This window comes from Hyaena hyaena, unplaced genomic scaffold (genome assembly GCF_003009895.1).
Source record: "Hyaena hyaena isolate Hyena2069 unplaced genomic scaffold, ASM300989v1 scaffold_535, whole genome shotgun sequence".
Taxonomy (NCBI): domain Eukaryota; kingdom Metazoa; phylum Chordata; class Mammalia; order Carnivora; family Hyaenidae; genus Hyaena; species Hyaena hyaena.
Window position 1 is genome coordinate 811,386 of NW_024081167.1, and position 17,851 is coordinate 829,236.

General features: G+C 37.6%; 1 protein-coding gene across 1 annotated transcript in view; it reads right to left on the bottom strand.

The window, feature by feature from the left end:
- ARHGEF38 (Rho guanine nucleotide exchange factor 38) overlaps positions 1 to 17,851 on the bottom strand; it is a 121,254-nt gene that overhangs the window by 63,268 nt on the left and 40,135 nt on the right. The window contains exon 3 of the mRNA XM_039255620.1: positions 2,026 to 2,149. Within this exon, the coding sequence (XP_039111551.1) occupies positions 2,026 to 2,149 (124 nt within the window). The remainder of the gene's footprint in view (positions 1 to 2,025; positions 2,150 to 17,851) is intronic.

A 17,851-nucleotide genomic window follows, 5' to 3' on the forward strand; every position in this document is an offset into this window, starting at 1 on the left:
TAAATTACAAATTTGATTCCAACTATAATCTGCCCCTATTCTACGCTGACAGATCCATGTCTTACTCCTTCCTTCTGTGAATCCTTCACTCCTGCTTGGCTTGATCTCTCACCATTTCCTAAAAATGCTTAGCATTTGGCATTTGCTTTCCATGCTTTTGTTCATGCTGTTGCTTCTACTTGGTCTTTCGGACCTGGACCTCACTTGTTGAAACCTGACCTGTAATTGTAAGTCCAAGTAACATTTTCAAGAATCCTTTTGTGATTCCCCATCTAGAAATATTCTTTGTATCCCCTGAAGTTCTGCAATAGTGTAGAAATAGTCTGATGGTGTATTATACAAACACCTTCAATTTGAACTTTTCAATAGCAGACTTTTGAAGGACAGAGATGACCTCTTTCATCTTTTGATACCTAGCTGCTATTTAGTAACTATTCACTGAGTGAATTAATAAACGAATGGCCAATGAATACACACAAAAGTAATAATGAATAGAGTCCTTTCTTTAGAAAATATATTTACAACTTAATGGAGACTGTTAGTCAGCTTGAGTGGCCATAACAAAATATGATAGACTGCAAGGAGGAAGGGCTTAAACAGCAGACATTTATTTTTCACTGTTCTGGAGGCTGAGAAGTCCAAGGTCAAGGTGCAGGCAGACTCAGTTCCTAGTGGAGACCTCCTTCCTGGCTTCCAGATAGCTGCCTTCTTGTGTCCTCCCATGGTGAAGAGGGAGAGAGGATGTTCTGGTGTCTCTTTCTTTCCTTATAAGGGCACCAATCCCATCATGGGCAGACCCATGATTCATCTAAACCTAAATTACGTCTCAAAGGCCTCACCTTCAAATACCATTATATTGAGGGTTAAGGATTCAGAATATAAATTTTGGGGAGCACAAACAATAGGGACATTCAATCACAAGTAAGGATTAAATGTAAGCTTATCAGTGGGAGAAACTTTTTGAGTGAGCTGACCTTTTGGTCTATAGTGTAAAACACTACAAAGGTTGATTCACCTTTGCATAATATTGGCCTTGGTTATTAACCTTTGAGTCTTCCGTAAATACTAAACAAGATCAATTTTATTTTTTATAACTCTGATTTCCGTTAGCTAAGACATTATGAATAAAGACATAAGGTGTGAGTGTGCATTTGTGTCTCTGTATATGTCTCAAAGAAAGGATCTACATCAAACTGATAACAACGGTTACTTAGAGGGATGATAGTGGCATTGGAGGGGTGTATTATTCTTGTACTCCTGGTATGTTTCAATAATTCTGCAGTAAACATACATTGCATGTTATGTTTAAAAAATAATTTAAAAAATTGTTAAAGAAGTCTTAGCTTCATGGCACTATAAGTATGATCTCTCAGATGTGTGCACTGCCTTCAAAAAGTTCAAAACACGATGTTCCCTTTGAAACTCCCAAAAAATGAGGGGAATAAAAATTTGGCTCAATGCTTTTTCAATGACAAATCTTACCAGAGTAAGAAAATAATCTATGACTGAAAGTAAAACTCTATTTGGAAAGCAAATAATATAGAGAAAAAAGGAAAAGCATGGGAAAGTAGAACTTGTGTGTTTTATACATTATAAAATCCCTTAATGCAAAAAAATTGTACCATCCCAAAGTCAATGGATTCATAGACATAAAATCTGAAAAACATGGTGACTAAAATCATTAAAGCTATTAAAGTATTTAAATATTTAATTCTTTAAGGATCAAGTAAGTGTTGGCCATAAAACAAAATGAGAGAACATCTGGAAGGCAAAGAGGTTGAAAGATTGAAAATTAAAAAGCAAATGGTGTGCTTAGTGCTACTGTGGGGCTTCAGCAAATGGATGTAAACCCATTTGAAGATAAATACAGAGTTTGTGTAATTACAATGAGCCTGAAGATGGGTTTAGCATTTATACATCTCCTGGGAAGCTTAGTGAGTCAGAAACATAAAACCAAAGCAAAGGGAGGTTATTAAAATATTACTTCCTGTTGTATTGTAGGACTCGAAAAGAGAATAAACATACCGATTACTTGCATGGCCGGTTCCACGTCTGTTGTGGCCTCTTCCAACAACGACAGCAGCTTGGCTGATATCTGATGCACGGACTCGATGTTGCTAAACAAGCTATCCACATCCAGCCGATCAATCTGAAGAAACACAAACACTGAGCACCAGCTGATGGAGAGAGATGCACTGTATTTAGGACATTTTCTCCCACTAAACAGTAAGCATTTTATATATCAGCCCCTGCTGCTCCCATCAACCATTTCTATAAACATTCTTATTTGGGATATCTAGAGTAAATGTGCAGTTCTTCATGCAAAAAAAAAGGGGGGGAGGGTATAATGCATCTGTTACCTCTGCCTTTTAAAACATTTTGACCAAGTTTTAACGAGTTGAATGTACATGTACATATTCCTATAAGAACCAGAGTGTGAAGAAGATGTAAGCCACCTAATCAGTATTTTTATTAACTGCCATCAATGAGGGTATGTACCAGTGTATATGAATTTAGAACACTTTAATGCTTATACAGCAGAAGTCAGACCTTACTCTAGGCAAGTAACTATTTTCAAGGCTGTTCTAAAACCACAGATGTTCTAAAAGCGATGACAAGTAGATGTGCTGAATTGCTTCCTGCTTTTTTTTTTCTTAAAAGAAATGTGAATGGAAATTTCACCAAACATGTTCTACTAATTAAAGATTCATCATATTTTATAACTTCATGCACACCCTGAAAAACCAGTATAATCATTCCTAGATCTTAGAGCTGGTGCTTATAATATTTTATTTATTCATTCATCTCTCTCTTTAATTAAATATTTCCTGAGGGTCTTTGATGTATCAAGAATTGTAATAGAAACCAAACTCTGTCATAGGCATTGGATGATTAGTAGAGGGATGGCCAACTATCCTAAGCTATCTAAGTTGAAATTGGTGAGATCTGTGCCCTGATATTGCTGGATCTTACCCTAAATCTTTCTCTTGAGTTTAAGTCTGCTCGCCTTTCTTAATCAAATAGCACTAATTAGCTTATGAACATATTGATACAGGCTTGACTGGGCTCCCATGGGGAATAGGAGTCAGAGTAGGACTCTGTGAGGTCAGAGCTGGGCAATCCGGTCATCAGTCATCAAGTAAGTCATAGAAGAGCTTCAAAAGTAGAAAGCAGAGTTGCTGGTTCAAAACCAGGTCAGCAAATTAGGCATGAGAGAGACAGAGAGTTCACTTACTAAGGATCAAAAAAGGAAGTCAGGAAACTTAGGGAAATTGGGAACAAGGGGTATAGGGTAAGAGGCAGATGTGGAGGAATTCTGGAGATAAAGAACACTGCAGCTGTTTTCTCATGGTCTCAGCATTGGTTTCTCTAGATGTGCTAGGTCTATGGTGGGGTGGGGGGGTGGGGGTGGGAGGAGGGAGACTGGCTGCCTCTTTTTACCTCATCCTTCTTTTATGTTGACTCATCTGTTACTCCCCGTACCAGAGATAGATATTATTTTGATATGGATGTTCTGTTATTAAACATGGAAGCATTGCTTCACATTCCACCTTGTTTAAAATTTGGTGACTACGTCATTTATCTCTTACACGATATCATGTAGCAGACCACATTCCTCCCAAACATGGGAAATTCCTCACCTTCCTATCATCAGTCTTGTCTTCAAGAAAACTCTCAGCCTCATGTGTAATCAAATTCCATGTGATTCTATGTAGTGGGTTTATTTCAGTATTTTAAATTAAATTTTAAAATCTTTAAATTTTCAAATTTAATATTTCATGTATTTAAAAAATCTGTATTTCCATGATTACATTGCAATCATTACTAGCTTTTAAGGTATCTAAGTATCTCATAAAATGTTCCTTTAAGTACTCCTTTTAATAGGATAAGGCACATAAGGCTCTTCTGACTGAAATCTTTGGGCACCTAGGACTTTCAATTTCTATTTTACAAAATGTGTTTAAGATTAAGCAAAATATCTAAAAGGTAAGCAACAGTTACATGACTCTTTTTGTAAATGAGAATTTTAAATGGCTAAAAATGTCACGTATTACTGGTTACCACTGATTTAACACATTATTTATTCTAAGGAATTGCTTTATGCATTGAGTATTAATTAAATAGCAGTGGGGTAACTTTGCATAGTGCAAAATATGTTTTCTAAAAGTTGTGTATGAATTAAATTTTTGTAGACTGATTCACTTTATTTTTTAAAAAATTATTTAAATGTTTATTTATTTTTGAGAGTGAGAGTAGAGAGCATGAGCAGGGGAGAGGCAGAGAGAGAGGGGGACTGAGGATCCAAAGTGGGCTCTGCACTGACTGCAGCAAGCCTCATGCAGGGCTCAAACTCACAAACTGTGAGAACATCATCTGAGCCGAAGTCGGAGGCTCAACCAATTGAGCCACCTAGGTGTCCCTAGGCTGGTTCCCTTTAGATATGCCACTGAACATTTCTTAAAATCATATTTTGAAATGAATCTTTCTAACATAAAATTTCATTCCCAATTTACTTGCTTTATATGATGAAAGATCAGATGTAACTGATACAGTGCACCTATTATTTCATTTTGTTGTGAAAACATTCTTCTGAAAAGTGTAAATGTTTAATATTAATTATTTCATAGATCTTTGCAACTTCTCTGTAAGATATGAATTAGTTTGAAGAGAGAAAAGCTCATGTGGAGTAGGGAGAGGCACCATGCTCAAAATTATGAATTTCAGGACAGAGTTGGAACTAGAAATTCATCTTTCAATCCTATATGTTAGTCCATTACCAGCAAATGCTGACATTTGCTTGCCATCTCTGGATTTTTTTTATTTGTTCCTGAGTTTTTCACTAGGCTGTCACGTCTGCAATTTATTTCTCAAGGTCAGAATTCTATCTGTCTAATTTAGATTTTAAATTCATTTTTGCAAGGATTTAATTCTATATTCTATCTATAATCTTAGCCCAATGTTGCAAATACTAAGTAACAAAAATACAGAATTTAATTTCATTTCTTTTTGAAGGACAGAAAGGATTAAAACATCAATTGGCCTGGTTTCAATCGTCTGTATCACCATGGGTCCACGGGGATTCTGTGAATCATAAATTAAATTCACATTCAGTCATTGCTTTGCCAAGGAACAAACAAATGTCTGATCCAAATAGGCTTTTAAAACTGGTAGATGACTTTTTAATTATTGATATAAATTCAAGGAAGCATTTATATACATTTATTAATCATTTACCAGAACAGGCAATGCTCTAAAAGCTTGAGTTATATTTTAAATGGATTAAAAATTTGTTTTTTGGAAAAAAAAAAGATTTAGTCTAAAGTATACATTATCCTAAGCAAAGTCAATACATAATAATTCGAATGTACAAAACAGAAAAAGTAAGTGTTAGTGTTTCCTGTGCCAATTTAATTTTTTGCTTTACAAACATTTTCATCACAGGATATACTTCAGTAGCAAGCTCTTATTACACTTAAATAACGCTGACCTTACAGTTCCATGCATGAAAACTCTCCAGGTATAAAAATCTAAGTAAAGGAAAACACACCTACAACATTTAATCAATTCAGTAACTACAATCACTGGTGTAGAGTTACTTTGTACCGCACAAGCACTTTAAATGCATTGTATTGGAAGCATTTGGGGGTTGCCCTGCATTCACGCCTAGTCTGAGCAATTCCTTTCTCTCTTCCTTACAACATTCCACCTGTCTGAAATGAAGATGGCAACGACAGTGTTTGTCCCGTAGTTTTGCCCATCTCTCTCTCCTTTCTGTTGCTTTCTGGGGGGAAACCACAGCTCTCCAACTCTGTCTGATCTGGTGGAATTGTCAGTCATGGTGCCCTGCCTCCTTCCCCTGACTCCCTACAAGGCAGGGCATGTGACCTAGATGGCCAGAATGATCGGCCCGGGCTAGGCAGGTTCCCAAGTAGAGCCAATGAGGATCTTCCCTGATTTTTAATGAATAGAAGTGCCAGGATTGTAAGTGCTAAGTATGTAAGTTTCTATCTTTGGCAGTCTTCTTGGAGAGTTTGATTGCCATAAAGTCGATACAGAGGGGAAAGCTAAGCGTGGATCTACCTTGCCTAAGACAATACATCCTTATTACAGAAGCTAATAAATTGCCTTTTTATTTAAGCTAGTTTGAATTTGATTTGTTACTTGTAACTAAGAGGGGACTAATACACTTTTATTTATTTCTAGCCCCAGATCTTACTCCTCTTAAGAAAACTTTTCTTGTTCCCTTGATTAGAATTAACCTCTCCCTCTCCTCACTCCCATGACTCTTGCTTTATGTTACTCAATGCTTATGCTGACACCCACTATATATATCAAGGATATTTATTAATTTATCTGACTCTATGTCAAAACTGTGAGTTCCTCCAGGACATTTGTCTTTGTGAGTTATTTGAATACTTTCACTGTATCTAATATACTACTGGGCCCATACCTAGTCACTCAATAAATGTTTGAGAATTTAAATTGAATTTAATCACAATTCAAATGATCTTTACTCTGTGGGAGTCATCAATAAATGTTCCTTGCATTCACTCTACTGAGCTCTGAATAACAAGTACAGTATATAAAGATCAAAAGTGGTTTGAAGAAGAAACAGCAAAATTATCTAATTTAGTTGTTAAAAATATCACTTAAATGGATATTTTATAACTTTCTATTTATTTTATCTACAAAGACAAACTGTTGTGCTTAGTTGTCTATTAGTATACCTAGAAAATTTGCTGACAGAGGCCAAGTTTCCTTAAGTTTACACTTGGGAAACGCCTGTTTATTGTTTTCTGTTTAACAAGCCTTGGGACACTCAGCCTTAACCCACAGGGAAGAAGAGCTAACCACGCTTAGGTGTCACACAGACTTCCAACCACAGATACCTTTAATAGGTAGGAACAAGTTCTTAAAAGTATAGGAAGTCGAGGGACAAACTTTAAAAAAAAACTATTATCATAAAAGTAGTTCATGTTCATCGTAGAAAATTAAAGATGGGCAGATAAGTAAAAGAAAGAAAATACAATCACCTGTAATTCTACAACACAGCAATAACCAGGGATATTCTGAGGTATGTCCTGCCAAATTGTTTTTCTCTGAATGTGTGCATCTGTACAAGATTTGTGTATTTCAAATAATGTTTTAAAATTTGTTTTTTTAACTTAGCATAACATGAACATTTTTCATGTCATTAATTTTTCAAAAATGGTTGCTCCATTTTTAATGTCAGTATTATGTAGAAATAGTTTAGTTTATGTAACCAGTCACTAAATTTCTGAAATCTAAATAGAATGTCATTTTCATTCTTATAAGCAGCTCTCCTGGCTAAAACCTGGTAAACACACGATTATTTCCAGGTGATAAATTTCATAACTACAGAACTAAAGTTACTAATATTTCCTTTTTCTTTTTCTTTCTTTTTATAGAGAGAGAGAAAGAGAGCAAGCAAGCAGGGGTGGAGGCAGAGGTAGAGAGAGAGAGGGAGAGAGAATCCCAAGCAGTGTCCAATCTTAATTCAGAACCCGACACGGAGCTCAGTCCTATGACCCTGGGATCATGACCTGAGCCAAAATCAAGAGTCAGGCACTCAATTGACTGAGCCACTTAAGAGCCCCATGAAGCTATTAATATTTCTTAAGGCTTTTAACAAGTCCTGGCAAATTATAATAGCAATTACGAACATTGTTTTCTTCTGATAACCAATGGATTAAAAGCCCTCAATTGGATATTATTGTCTTGACCTCAATTTAGAAATATGTGTTTTGGGCTTCTAATTTGATAATCAAAATCACACAACTTTAAAGTTACACACACCACACACACACACATACCACCACCATCACCACCACCACCACACCAATTATAGAAGGAGGAAGACAATAAATAGCATTGATTTTGAGGGTACAGTGATTGCCATCAATCAAATGCTTCTCTGGAAATGGTTTCTGGAAAAGACTTCAATGCTGCTATTTAGTGTGGCTTGACAGTAAATCTAGGTTCAACATAGGTCTTCAAACTGGGCCCCTAATTAGAATTCATACTAGGGAAACCTACCTGGGACATCATCTGGCTCAGTCTAACAGAACCTTGGTCCCATCTACCCCTTCTGTAAGGCATTTCCATGCACAGCATTATGGGGAGGCCTAAGTGTGTTCCCTAAATTATCTTGCCTCATTATTAACCTTTGAGCCTATAAGTACAATAATATTAAGACTAATTGTAAAAAGCAAGAGGAGCATAGAGGAAAACTGAAAATGTATAAAAAGCTATAATAAGTGGAAACCACATTCTGAGAGGAAAGACCCAGGTCTTGTTTTATTTTTTAGTGAGGCAATTGAGAAGGAAAGGCTTGTGAGACAGAAATTGCAGCAAGTGGAAAAGAGGATGTTGGCAGAAGGCCCTGGCAACCACAGGGTTAGGATAATTATCTAATTACCAGGGCATTTACTCAGACAGTTGGCTTCTAGATTACAAAGCTTTTTGGGTAAACTAGCCATTATTTCATCAGGTTTCTCAAAACTACTGATTTGTATGTGTGAAATTTCCTGCTGTGAAACTAGATTCTAAACTGACTAATTGAGTCGAACTACAAATGGAATCAATATCATTGCTAGACAGCAAGTCTTAACTAAGCTTGCTGCTAAATGCCCAACTTACGCGAAAACTGCCCGGAAGCATCCCAGGCCAGAAGATATAATGTGGACAGACCTATGTCAGTGCAGAGATGTCAGTCCCTTTGCTGAAAGTCAGATTGGGATTTTGGGACAGACCTCTGAGACCTGCTCGTGCAAGGGGAAAAGCAGAGCCAACAGAGGTGAGTGAAGGCCAGATCAGAGACTGTGGTCCAATTTAAGAAATTCCTGAGGCCTCTGAGAGAGGAAGAGGATTGAGAAGCCCCATTCCAAGCTTTGTTTTGACTACTAATACAAAAGTAAACTGCTTATATTGATATCCTTGGATAAAAGTGGGTAGTTGACCAAGGACCCCTGGCTTTGTTTTTCTTATCTGCCTTGACACAGGGACAGGCAGAAAAGAAGTCATCTGGGGTTGGAGGTGGTCTTCAGATTTGCTCTTATTTCCTACTTAGAATGTTATGTGAAATGCTCAGAGGACAAATAGTACTGCTAGGAATAGCCCTTCTGAGCTGAAGATCCAGTAAATTTTGTGACTCTAGAAATTCTTTAAAAAGTATAGAATAAACACTTGAGTTATGTTGTCAAAACACAGGGGCAGGTGTTTGGGCACTGCATGTAGTAACAGAACCACCAAGTTCCAGACTCCAAACCCCAGGGTCATTGACAAGCTCACTCCTGTGTCACCTGGACCCCAGATAGCAATACCTTAGTTTAACCATACAATCTCCAGCACTCCATGAGCCTTTTTTTTGCGATGCCATAGAACTCTATTGGGTCCCATTTTTTGCCTCTGAAAAGGCTTCTAAACTTTTCTTTGTTTTTGGTTCCCCAAATCAGCTTGCCTAGTACTTTCAGTCTTTCTATAAACATAAGTTTAAGGGGGTTTACAACACAATGATGAACTCCCCTCCTTTAAAACACTCAATTCTCCCCAGTTGCCTGCAGAAAAGACCCCAAATTCTTCAGACTGACAGTTTTGACTGGCGAAGACCTACCTTGCCTTACTCCAATATTTTTATTTTATAAGAACCATCTGCTCCAATCAAAAGGAACGTCTTCTCCTCACACTTGTCACCAGCTAACTCACTTACAACTTCGTGCCTGCAGCTCTCCACTTATGGTCTCTTTTACTGCTCTCCTGATCATGCCTTTGCCTAACCAGTGTTTATTTGGTATAGATTTTATCCCTTCTCCAGGACTTCCTAGACCATTCACCCAGCCTGAAGTCATTCATGAACCATCAATAAGCAATTTCTGTTTATATCCCAGTCACTGTATTAGGTGTTGGGGAATATGGCAATAAGCAAATGAGACAAAAACTCATGCCTCATAAAGGAGATGGGTAAGTGAGAAAAATGAGTAAAATATATACATGCAAATAGAGTTAAATGCTATTGGCATAACATAAGGCAGAGAAAAGGAAATAAGGAATTTGGGGGAAGCTATATTTCTGGGAATGCCTCACCCAAATCCCTTTTATCTTAGTGTCCCTTTACACATTGAAGAGCTTCATACTGCTAGTATCTTTGATTGTCTATCTAAAGGCTTTCTCTCACCACAGATTCCTGCCCTGTCTACACACAAGAAGTCCAGGGAGTCTGGAATGAACACTCTCAGAGGCATCCCTCAATCATTGTTTAACGGGAATTGGTGGATCAATACCCCTCACGTGGCACAACTCTGAGGCGTGTTGTGTACAGTGCTCTAGAGCCCCTCATGGGATATTAGCCTCAGTGGGTTACAGAGGCAATCTGCTCCTGAATGTACCCTAGATTATCTTCTTTTCCTTCTCTGTCTCACTTCCCTATTCCTTGACTGTTGTTCCAGGGGATCATCTCTCAAATAAATGACTTGTTCTAAAATGCCTTTTATCTGGATCTGCTTCTGAGGGAACCCAGTGTAAGACAGAGTGAGGTGGAAGTCAAGGAATGTGTTACTGAGTGAAGACTTGATGGTGGTGAAAGAGCAAGCCATCGAGTTTTCTAGGGAAAGGACATTCAAGGCAAAGAAAACAGGAAGATCTTGAAACAGTAGTGTTCCTGGCTTGTTCACTGAACGAGAAGAACAGAGCTTCCAATTAATAAGGTGATAAAGGCTGTAAAGGAGTAAATCTTAAAGAGAAAATTAGGAGCTCAGATTTGCACTAATGTTGAATTGGAGATGCCTTGTAGAAGATTACATAGAGCTTTGACTGGGGAGTTGGATATAAGCAAAGAAGCTTTCAGAGAAGGGGTCTGGGGTGGAGATAAACATTTGTCAACCGTTAACATGTAGATAGGATTTAAAGGCATGAAATCAGATCAGATCCTCAACAGGGTGAATGTTGACAAAAGACAGAAGAGGCCCGCAGCCTGAGCCTTGATCTACTTTGGGGTTTAGAGACGTTGGAGTAGTAGTGGGAAATCAGGTACAATTGGAGTCGCAGTTGACAGAAAAAGGAAATTATTCTGTCAAATGCTATTAAAGGGTCAGGAAAATGAGTGTCTCCTGCTAATGTCTAAAGCAATTGTTTGCTGCATGACTAATTAGCATAACTAATCACAAAACGCCTTCTGTCGTGATCACTTCCAGCATTGCCTTGAAATATATCTTTGATTGTTATTTGGCTTTTTATGTGTTTAGAAGTCATTTTCTTGATCAGGTTACAAACTCTTCTAAGACTGGACGATGATATAAATTTCCTTGATTCCCATGCAGAACTCAGCAGAGGGCATTGTATGCAATAGACGCTTGACAAACATTTAATCTTTTAATTGCATATTCAACTAAAATATCACATTCTCCATGACATATTGCTTAGTTAATCTGTCTGAAAGTGATCTGTCCCTTCTGTGAACTCCAACAGCACTTATTGTCTGCACTTATCAATTATTGCTTTGCATTATGCATTATCTTTTCATAGCTGTGAGTCTTGTCACCTCAAACTAGGGATCCTTAGTCTTTAAGGGCAAGTGAGTTTCACATGTCTTTATATATTCCAAATGGCCTAAAATTAATTAATTAACTCATGTAATCACTAACCTTGTCTGTATCCAAAGTGCCTGAAGTGTGTTTATTTATATATTATATTATTTATATAATAAATATTTATTTCCCCAATATGTGTTTTCTTTCTGACTCAGCACTATTTGGGCTTTGGAGTCCAAGATGTATGGCCCTGAACTGATTTGCACAGCTGTATTGACCTGTGTCTGAGTAAAACTGCCCCAACATCTCCTGCACGTCATCTGCGAGGTTCAAAGCATCATTATGGTAATTACAGCCACTGAAATTTTGTTGCTGTTTTTCACAAATAAAATAACAAATAAAAGGAAATTAAAATATTGGCTTATGCAATTCAGTTCTGAGAAGTGAGACAATGAGCACAAGATCACGTTACGTGGGCTGAAGGGATGACTTTCCCAGATGTTGAAACAGATTTGTGCATCACATCTCTCTCTCTGTCTCTCTGTCTCTTTCTCTCTCTTTTCAATTCTAGGTATTCCAAGCCCTGAACTGAACTGGCAAATGCATTCATTTATCCTTTCACTTGACCCTGCAGGTTTTGATATCGAATATAGAAAATAAAAATTAGAGAAAACTGATGTTGCCCTAAAATGGAACTTATGAGGTGCTTATAAATGTAAAAACAGTGTGGAGAGCTTCCATCATAAAACTGTAATTCAAGGATTTTTAAAAATCCCTCATTTTTTGAGGTGAGGTTTTTTGAAAAAGCAAAGATAAGAGATTTCCTACCCAAACAAAGAATTTTCACATTCTAGCCTGTTGATCTATCAGTTCCATACCCAACTAGATATGAATCCAATCTGACAGCAAACTACGTGCCTTCCAAGATGACAAAACAGAAAAGTCCCTCCCGGGAAAAATGGGAAAGTGACCAGGGACGACTCTGTCAATACTTGAGAAAGAGGCCAGTACTTACTATATATTAATGCAGTCATATTGTGGTTGGCAGCACCATTTACTCGTGTGATTTTTATTTTTTAATGTAACATTACATAACTATAATCTCTAGCACATAAGAACTGCACTTATGTTTTAAACTATTTCTTAATGTTTACTTATTGAGAGAGAGAGAGAGAGAGAGAGAGAGCATAAGTGAGGGAGGGGCAGAAAGAGAGGGAGCGAGACAGAGAATCCCAACCCAAGCAGGCTCCATACTGTCAGCACAGAACCCAACGAGGGCCTGATCCCACCAACTGTGAGATCACGACCTGAGCCGAAATCGAAAGTTGGACACTTAACTGACTGAGCCACCCAGGTTCCCCTAAAGTTATTTGTTTAAGTAAGCCTCAATGGGGAGCTTAAACTCACTACCACAAGATCAAAAGTCGCAGGCTCTACTGACTGAGCCAGCCATGTGCCTCAAGAACTGCCCTTATAATTGAATGTTCTAAAAAGTGGGGGAAAAAAGTCATTGATTTTTTTTTTCTGACTTTTCTAATATGACTTCAAGTATCTGACCTTATAATGGAGGAACAATGGCCCAGATTGTGTAATAAATGTTGGAGTTTTTAAAAAGGGGGTGAAAATTAAGTTTAAAAACCTAAAAGTGTGGCATGTAGACCACAGGATTCTTCATTGTGATGCGATCTTAGTAACCATAAAAATCAGGTCTTTTAATTGATTAAAGAATATATGTATTGATATTTAAAGCAGTCTTCCAGAAAGAGTATCTTTTAAAGTAAGCACATTAGCTCCAAAAGGCCAGTAAGAAAAATCAGAAATTTAAAAGTATTTCTTTGAGTCATTGGTTCCAGCATTTCAAGTACAGTTAACATGAATTGCTTTGATTTTCTCAGAGTTTTATTCAATATGGTGACCAGAATTCCTGTTTGTGCTCAGCTTTCTACATAAGCAGCTTTTGTTTTCATACTGTCAGCCTAGCTTTTTTAAAAAAATTTTTCTAATGTGTACTTTTGAGAGAGAGAGAGACAGAGAGAGAGACAGAGTATGAGCAAGGGAGGGGCAGAGAGAGAGGAAGACACAGAATTTGAAGCAGGCTCTAGGCTCTGAGCTGTCAGCACAGAGCCTGATGTGGGGCTCGAACTCACGAGGAATGAGATCATAACTTGAGCCAAAGTCTGATGTTTAACAGAGTGAGCCACCCAGGTGCCCCTGTCAGCCTAGCTTTGATTTTTGCACTCTGAAGTCTGTGAGTCCTGTGACTGAGGAGTTTGACCCCAGAAACTGCTGAACTCTATGGGAGACGGGACTAGATTGTGTAGAACGTGGAAGTAAGAGAGGGATTTAGTTGGCTTTTCCCTATGTTAGTTTTATAGTCTAGCAGGGACTTCTAATGTTCCAAATATAGCATGAGAATGAGGCACAAATTTATTATATGCTATACAGTTTCTTTTAAACAACCTAATGTGTGCCTTGTATCAGTAGATACAGAAAAAGCATTTGATAAAATCCAATACCCATTTATGATAATAACTCAATAAACTAGGAATAGAGAATTTCCTCAGCTTGATAAAGAATATTATAAAAATCCTGCAGCTACTATCATACTTAATGGTGAGAAACTTTGGGCTTTCCTAGGAAGATCAGGTACAAGGCAAGGATGTCTCCTCTTACCACACCTTTTCAACATTGTACTGGAAGTTCTAGCTAATGCAATAAGATAAGAAAGAAAATAAAGGGTCTACAGATTAAGCAGGAAGATATAACTGACTTTGCACACAGATGACATGGTGTCTATGTAGAAAATCCAAAAGAATCCATGAAAAACCCTACTGGAACTAATAAATAATTATAACAAGTTTGCAAAATGTAGGGTTAATATACAAAAGTCAGTTGCTTTTCTGTATACTAGCAATGAACAAGTAGAATTTGAAATTAAAGACACAATACCATTTGCATTGCCACTCCAAAAACTGGCACACTTAGATACAAATCTATCAAAATAGGTCGAGACTTAGTGGAGGGAACTGTAAAACTCTGATGAAAAAAGTTAAAGAACTTAATCAATGAAGAGATATTTCAAGTTTACAGATAGGAAGACTCAATACTGTCAAGATGTCAGTTCTTTCCAACTTAATCTATAGCTTCAGTGCAATCTTAATCCAAGTCCCAGCAAGTTATTTTGTGAATATTGACAAATCGATTCTGAAATTTATATGGAGAGTCAAAAGACCCAGGAGAGTCAACTCAATTTTGAAAAGAACAAAGATAGAAGACTGACACCGCCTGACTTCAAGACTTACTATTGGTGCAGTTATTAAGACAGTGTAGTATTGGCAAAAGAATAGGCAGATAGTTCAATGGAACAGAATAGGGAGCTCAGAAGTAGACCTACACAAATGTAGTCAACTCATTCTTGACAAAGGAGCAAAAGCAATGCAATGGAACAAAGGTAGTCTTCTCAAAAGCTGATGGTGGAAAAACTGGACATCTACACACAAAAAAGTGAATCAACCCACAGAACTTATACCCTTCACAAAAATTCAAAATGGATCACAGACCTAAATGTAAAATGCAAAATTAAAAATGCCTAGAAGATAAAATAGGAGAAAACCTGGATGACTTTGGGTATGGTGATGACTTTTCAAGTACAACACCAAAGTCATGATCCATGAAAGAAAGAAATTATGAGTCATAATCCTGATCACAGATTACCAGAACAAATATAATAATAATAATGAAAAAATTTGAAATATTGCAAGAATTACCAAAATGTGATACAGAGACATGAAGTGAGCAAATGCTGATGGAAAAATGACATCCATAGACTTGCCTGACCCAGGGTTGTCACAAGCCTTCAAATTGTAAAAATACACATGATCTTTAAAGCACAATAAAGCAAAACACAATAAAATGAGATATGCCTGTACATACTGTATGACTTCAACTTTGTGACATTCTAGAAAAGGCAAAACTATGGAGATAGTTAAAAAGATCAGTGACTACCACTGTTTGGGGTTGGGGATGGATGAACAGGTAAAGCACAGAGGATTTTTAGAGCAGTAAAAAGACTCTTCATGATACCATAATAATGGATATATGTCATCATATATCTGTCAAAACCCATAGACAATACCAAGAATGAACCACAAACTATGGACTGTGGTGATAATGATGTATCAGTGTAGGTTCATCAAATATAACAAATGGGACACTTTCATGGGGAATGTTGATAATGGGAGAAGTTATGCATATGTAGGGCAAGGATTGTATGGGAAATCTCCCTGCCTACTCCCTCAACTCTGTTATGAGCCTAAAACTGCTCTAAAAATTTAACTCTTAAAAAAAAAGTAGCTGGGTGACAGAGAAAAAGCAAGAGAGAAAAAATTGCATGGTTGCCTATTAAGCAAAAATGAATGACCATTACTTCTGGCAACAGTACGAGTCATTTCGTGAAGCTGACAGCTATAGGAGACAATTTGGCAAGAGTCATTCTAGAACACTTAACAATTCATGACAAAATAGATTTGCTCACCTATGGTTTCCTCTATTTTTTATGCAGCCAGTTTTAGGAAATAGCTTTAAGAAGCTCTGACTATCATCTCCACCATCTCTCTATGGAAAGCTGAGTATATTTTAATAGTTACTAGATAAAATAGTTCTGTCTTGGTTCTTTTTATCTTGTGTTCCAGTGAACTAATTGTAGTTCACAACTATAATTCTGTCCTTTGTTCAGGGAGAGTAGCAAAATTTCATTACATTGTTTGAATCCTTCTCTGTGGGGAAGTGGGAAGTTTGAATTTCTCTGATGGGAGCTGGGTTGGGGCGGGAAGGGTGGGGAAGAGATTCAGATAGAATTGAGTATAATCTCCAAGAGTGCATCCAAGGACCAAAACTACAACTGAGAGCCAGGCAGGCAGTCCCGCTGAACCTCGCTGCACAGATCTGTGTCCTTTGTAAGTCACAGGAGCACCGTTCACATAGCGGCCAGAGGCTAAACACTGCTGAGGTAGAAGCCAGCTTTGAGCCATCAAGACAGACACCAGGAATGTCCAACTAGAAACCTCAAAGAAGAGAGGGCAGGAAATGGAAGCCTAACTGATTTCTAGAACATGTGCTGAAGCTACAATCCCCTTTATATAAAATAGCAATGGGCTTACTCCGGTGAGGAGGGAGCCATTAAAAACACAGCAAATGCTAAAGGGATATAAAAATCATTTACCAAACTAAAGTGTAGTGACTATAGCTTACATTAATAGGACACAAATTGGGCTATAGCCATCTTTTTGTTGTGTATAGATTTTTATGGTGCCACAATATTTGAACAATATTTCATTATTATAATGCATTTATGCCCCCTCCTCCAGTCTCCTTTCTGAGATGCTTTAATCTACATTGGACTCTGGGGTCTTGGCAAGCCTCACTCTAGCATAAGTTTCTGAATCAGGGCTGACATCATATTTTAAACTGTAGCAACCTCACTGGGGTGGGAAGCAGAGCAGGAAGTTGAATGCCCTGGGCCCTGGGGTTCTCTCCTTTCCCTGTCTCTTTGCGGGGGAGGGGGGGAAGACAAGTTAGGGATTTGTCCTCTCTAATTCCCCATCTTTCATGTTTCCCTACTTTAGGACTTGCCTCATCCTCTTCAGACCCTGAGAGACAGTATGGTAGCATGTCAAAAAAAAAACAAACAAACAACAGTGTGCTAAATGTCACATATGACATATGGAACAATTACTAGACATAACATAGTCCCTGCCATCATGTCACTGGACACCCCACTGCTCACCTAGACCTTCATGATAACACTGGTGGGCACCATTTTCCCAGTGGGGGCTCCACATCCAGAGAGGGCATTGATATTGTGCTCCTCAAATTTATGGTCCCCCAACAAATAAAAGAAAATGCTTTCCATTTATATTAATATTTGTTATATGTGGTTAAAAATAAAACATGTAAACATATTTTTTAGGGAAAAGAAATTCCATAATGTATATATGGTATGATTCCAATTTCACAAACTGTTTGGGTCTGTCTGTATATGCCTAGTCAATAAACAGAAATACTGTATTCACAGTACTTATTTCTAAGTGGTAGAGCTATAGGTGATTATTTTCTCCTATATTTTCTGTCTAATAAAAATTATTTACAGGGCATCTGGGTGGCTTATTTGGTTAAGCATCCAGCTTTTGATTTTGGCTCACCATTTCGGGTCATGATTTCAGGTCACAGTTTTGTGAGTTTGAGTCCCGCATCAGACACTGAGCTGATAACTCAGAGCCGGCTTGGGATTCTCCTTCTTTCTCTCT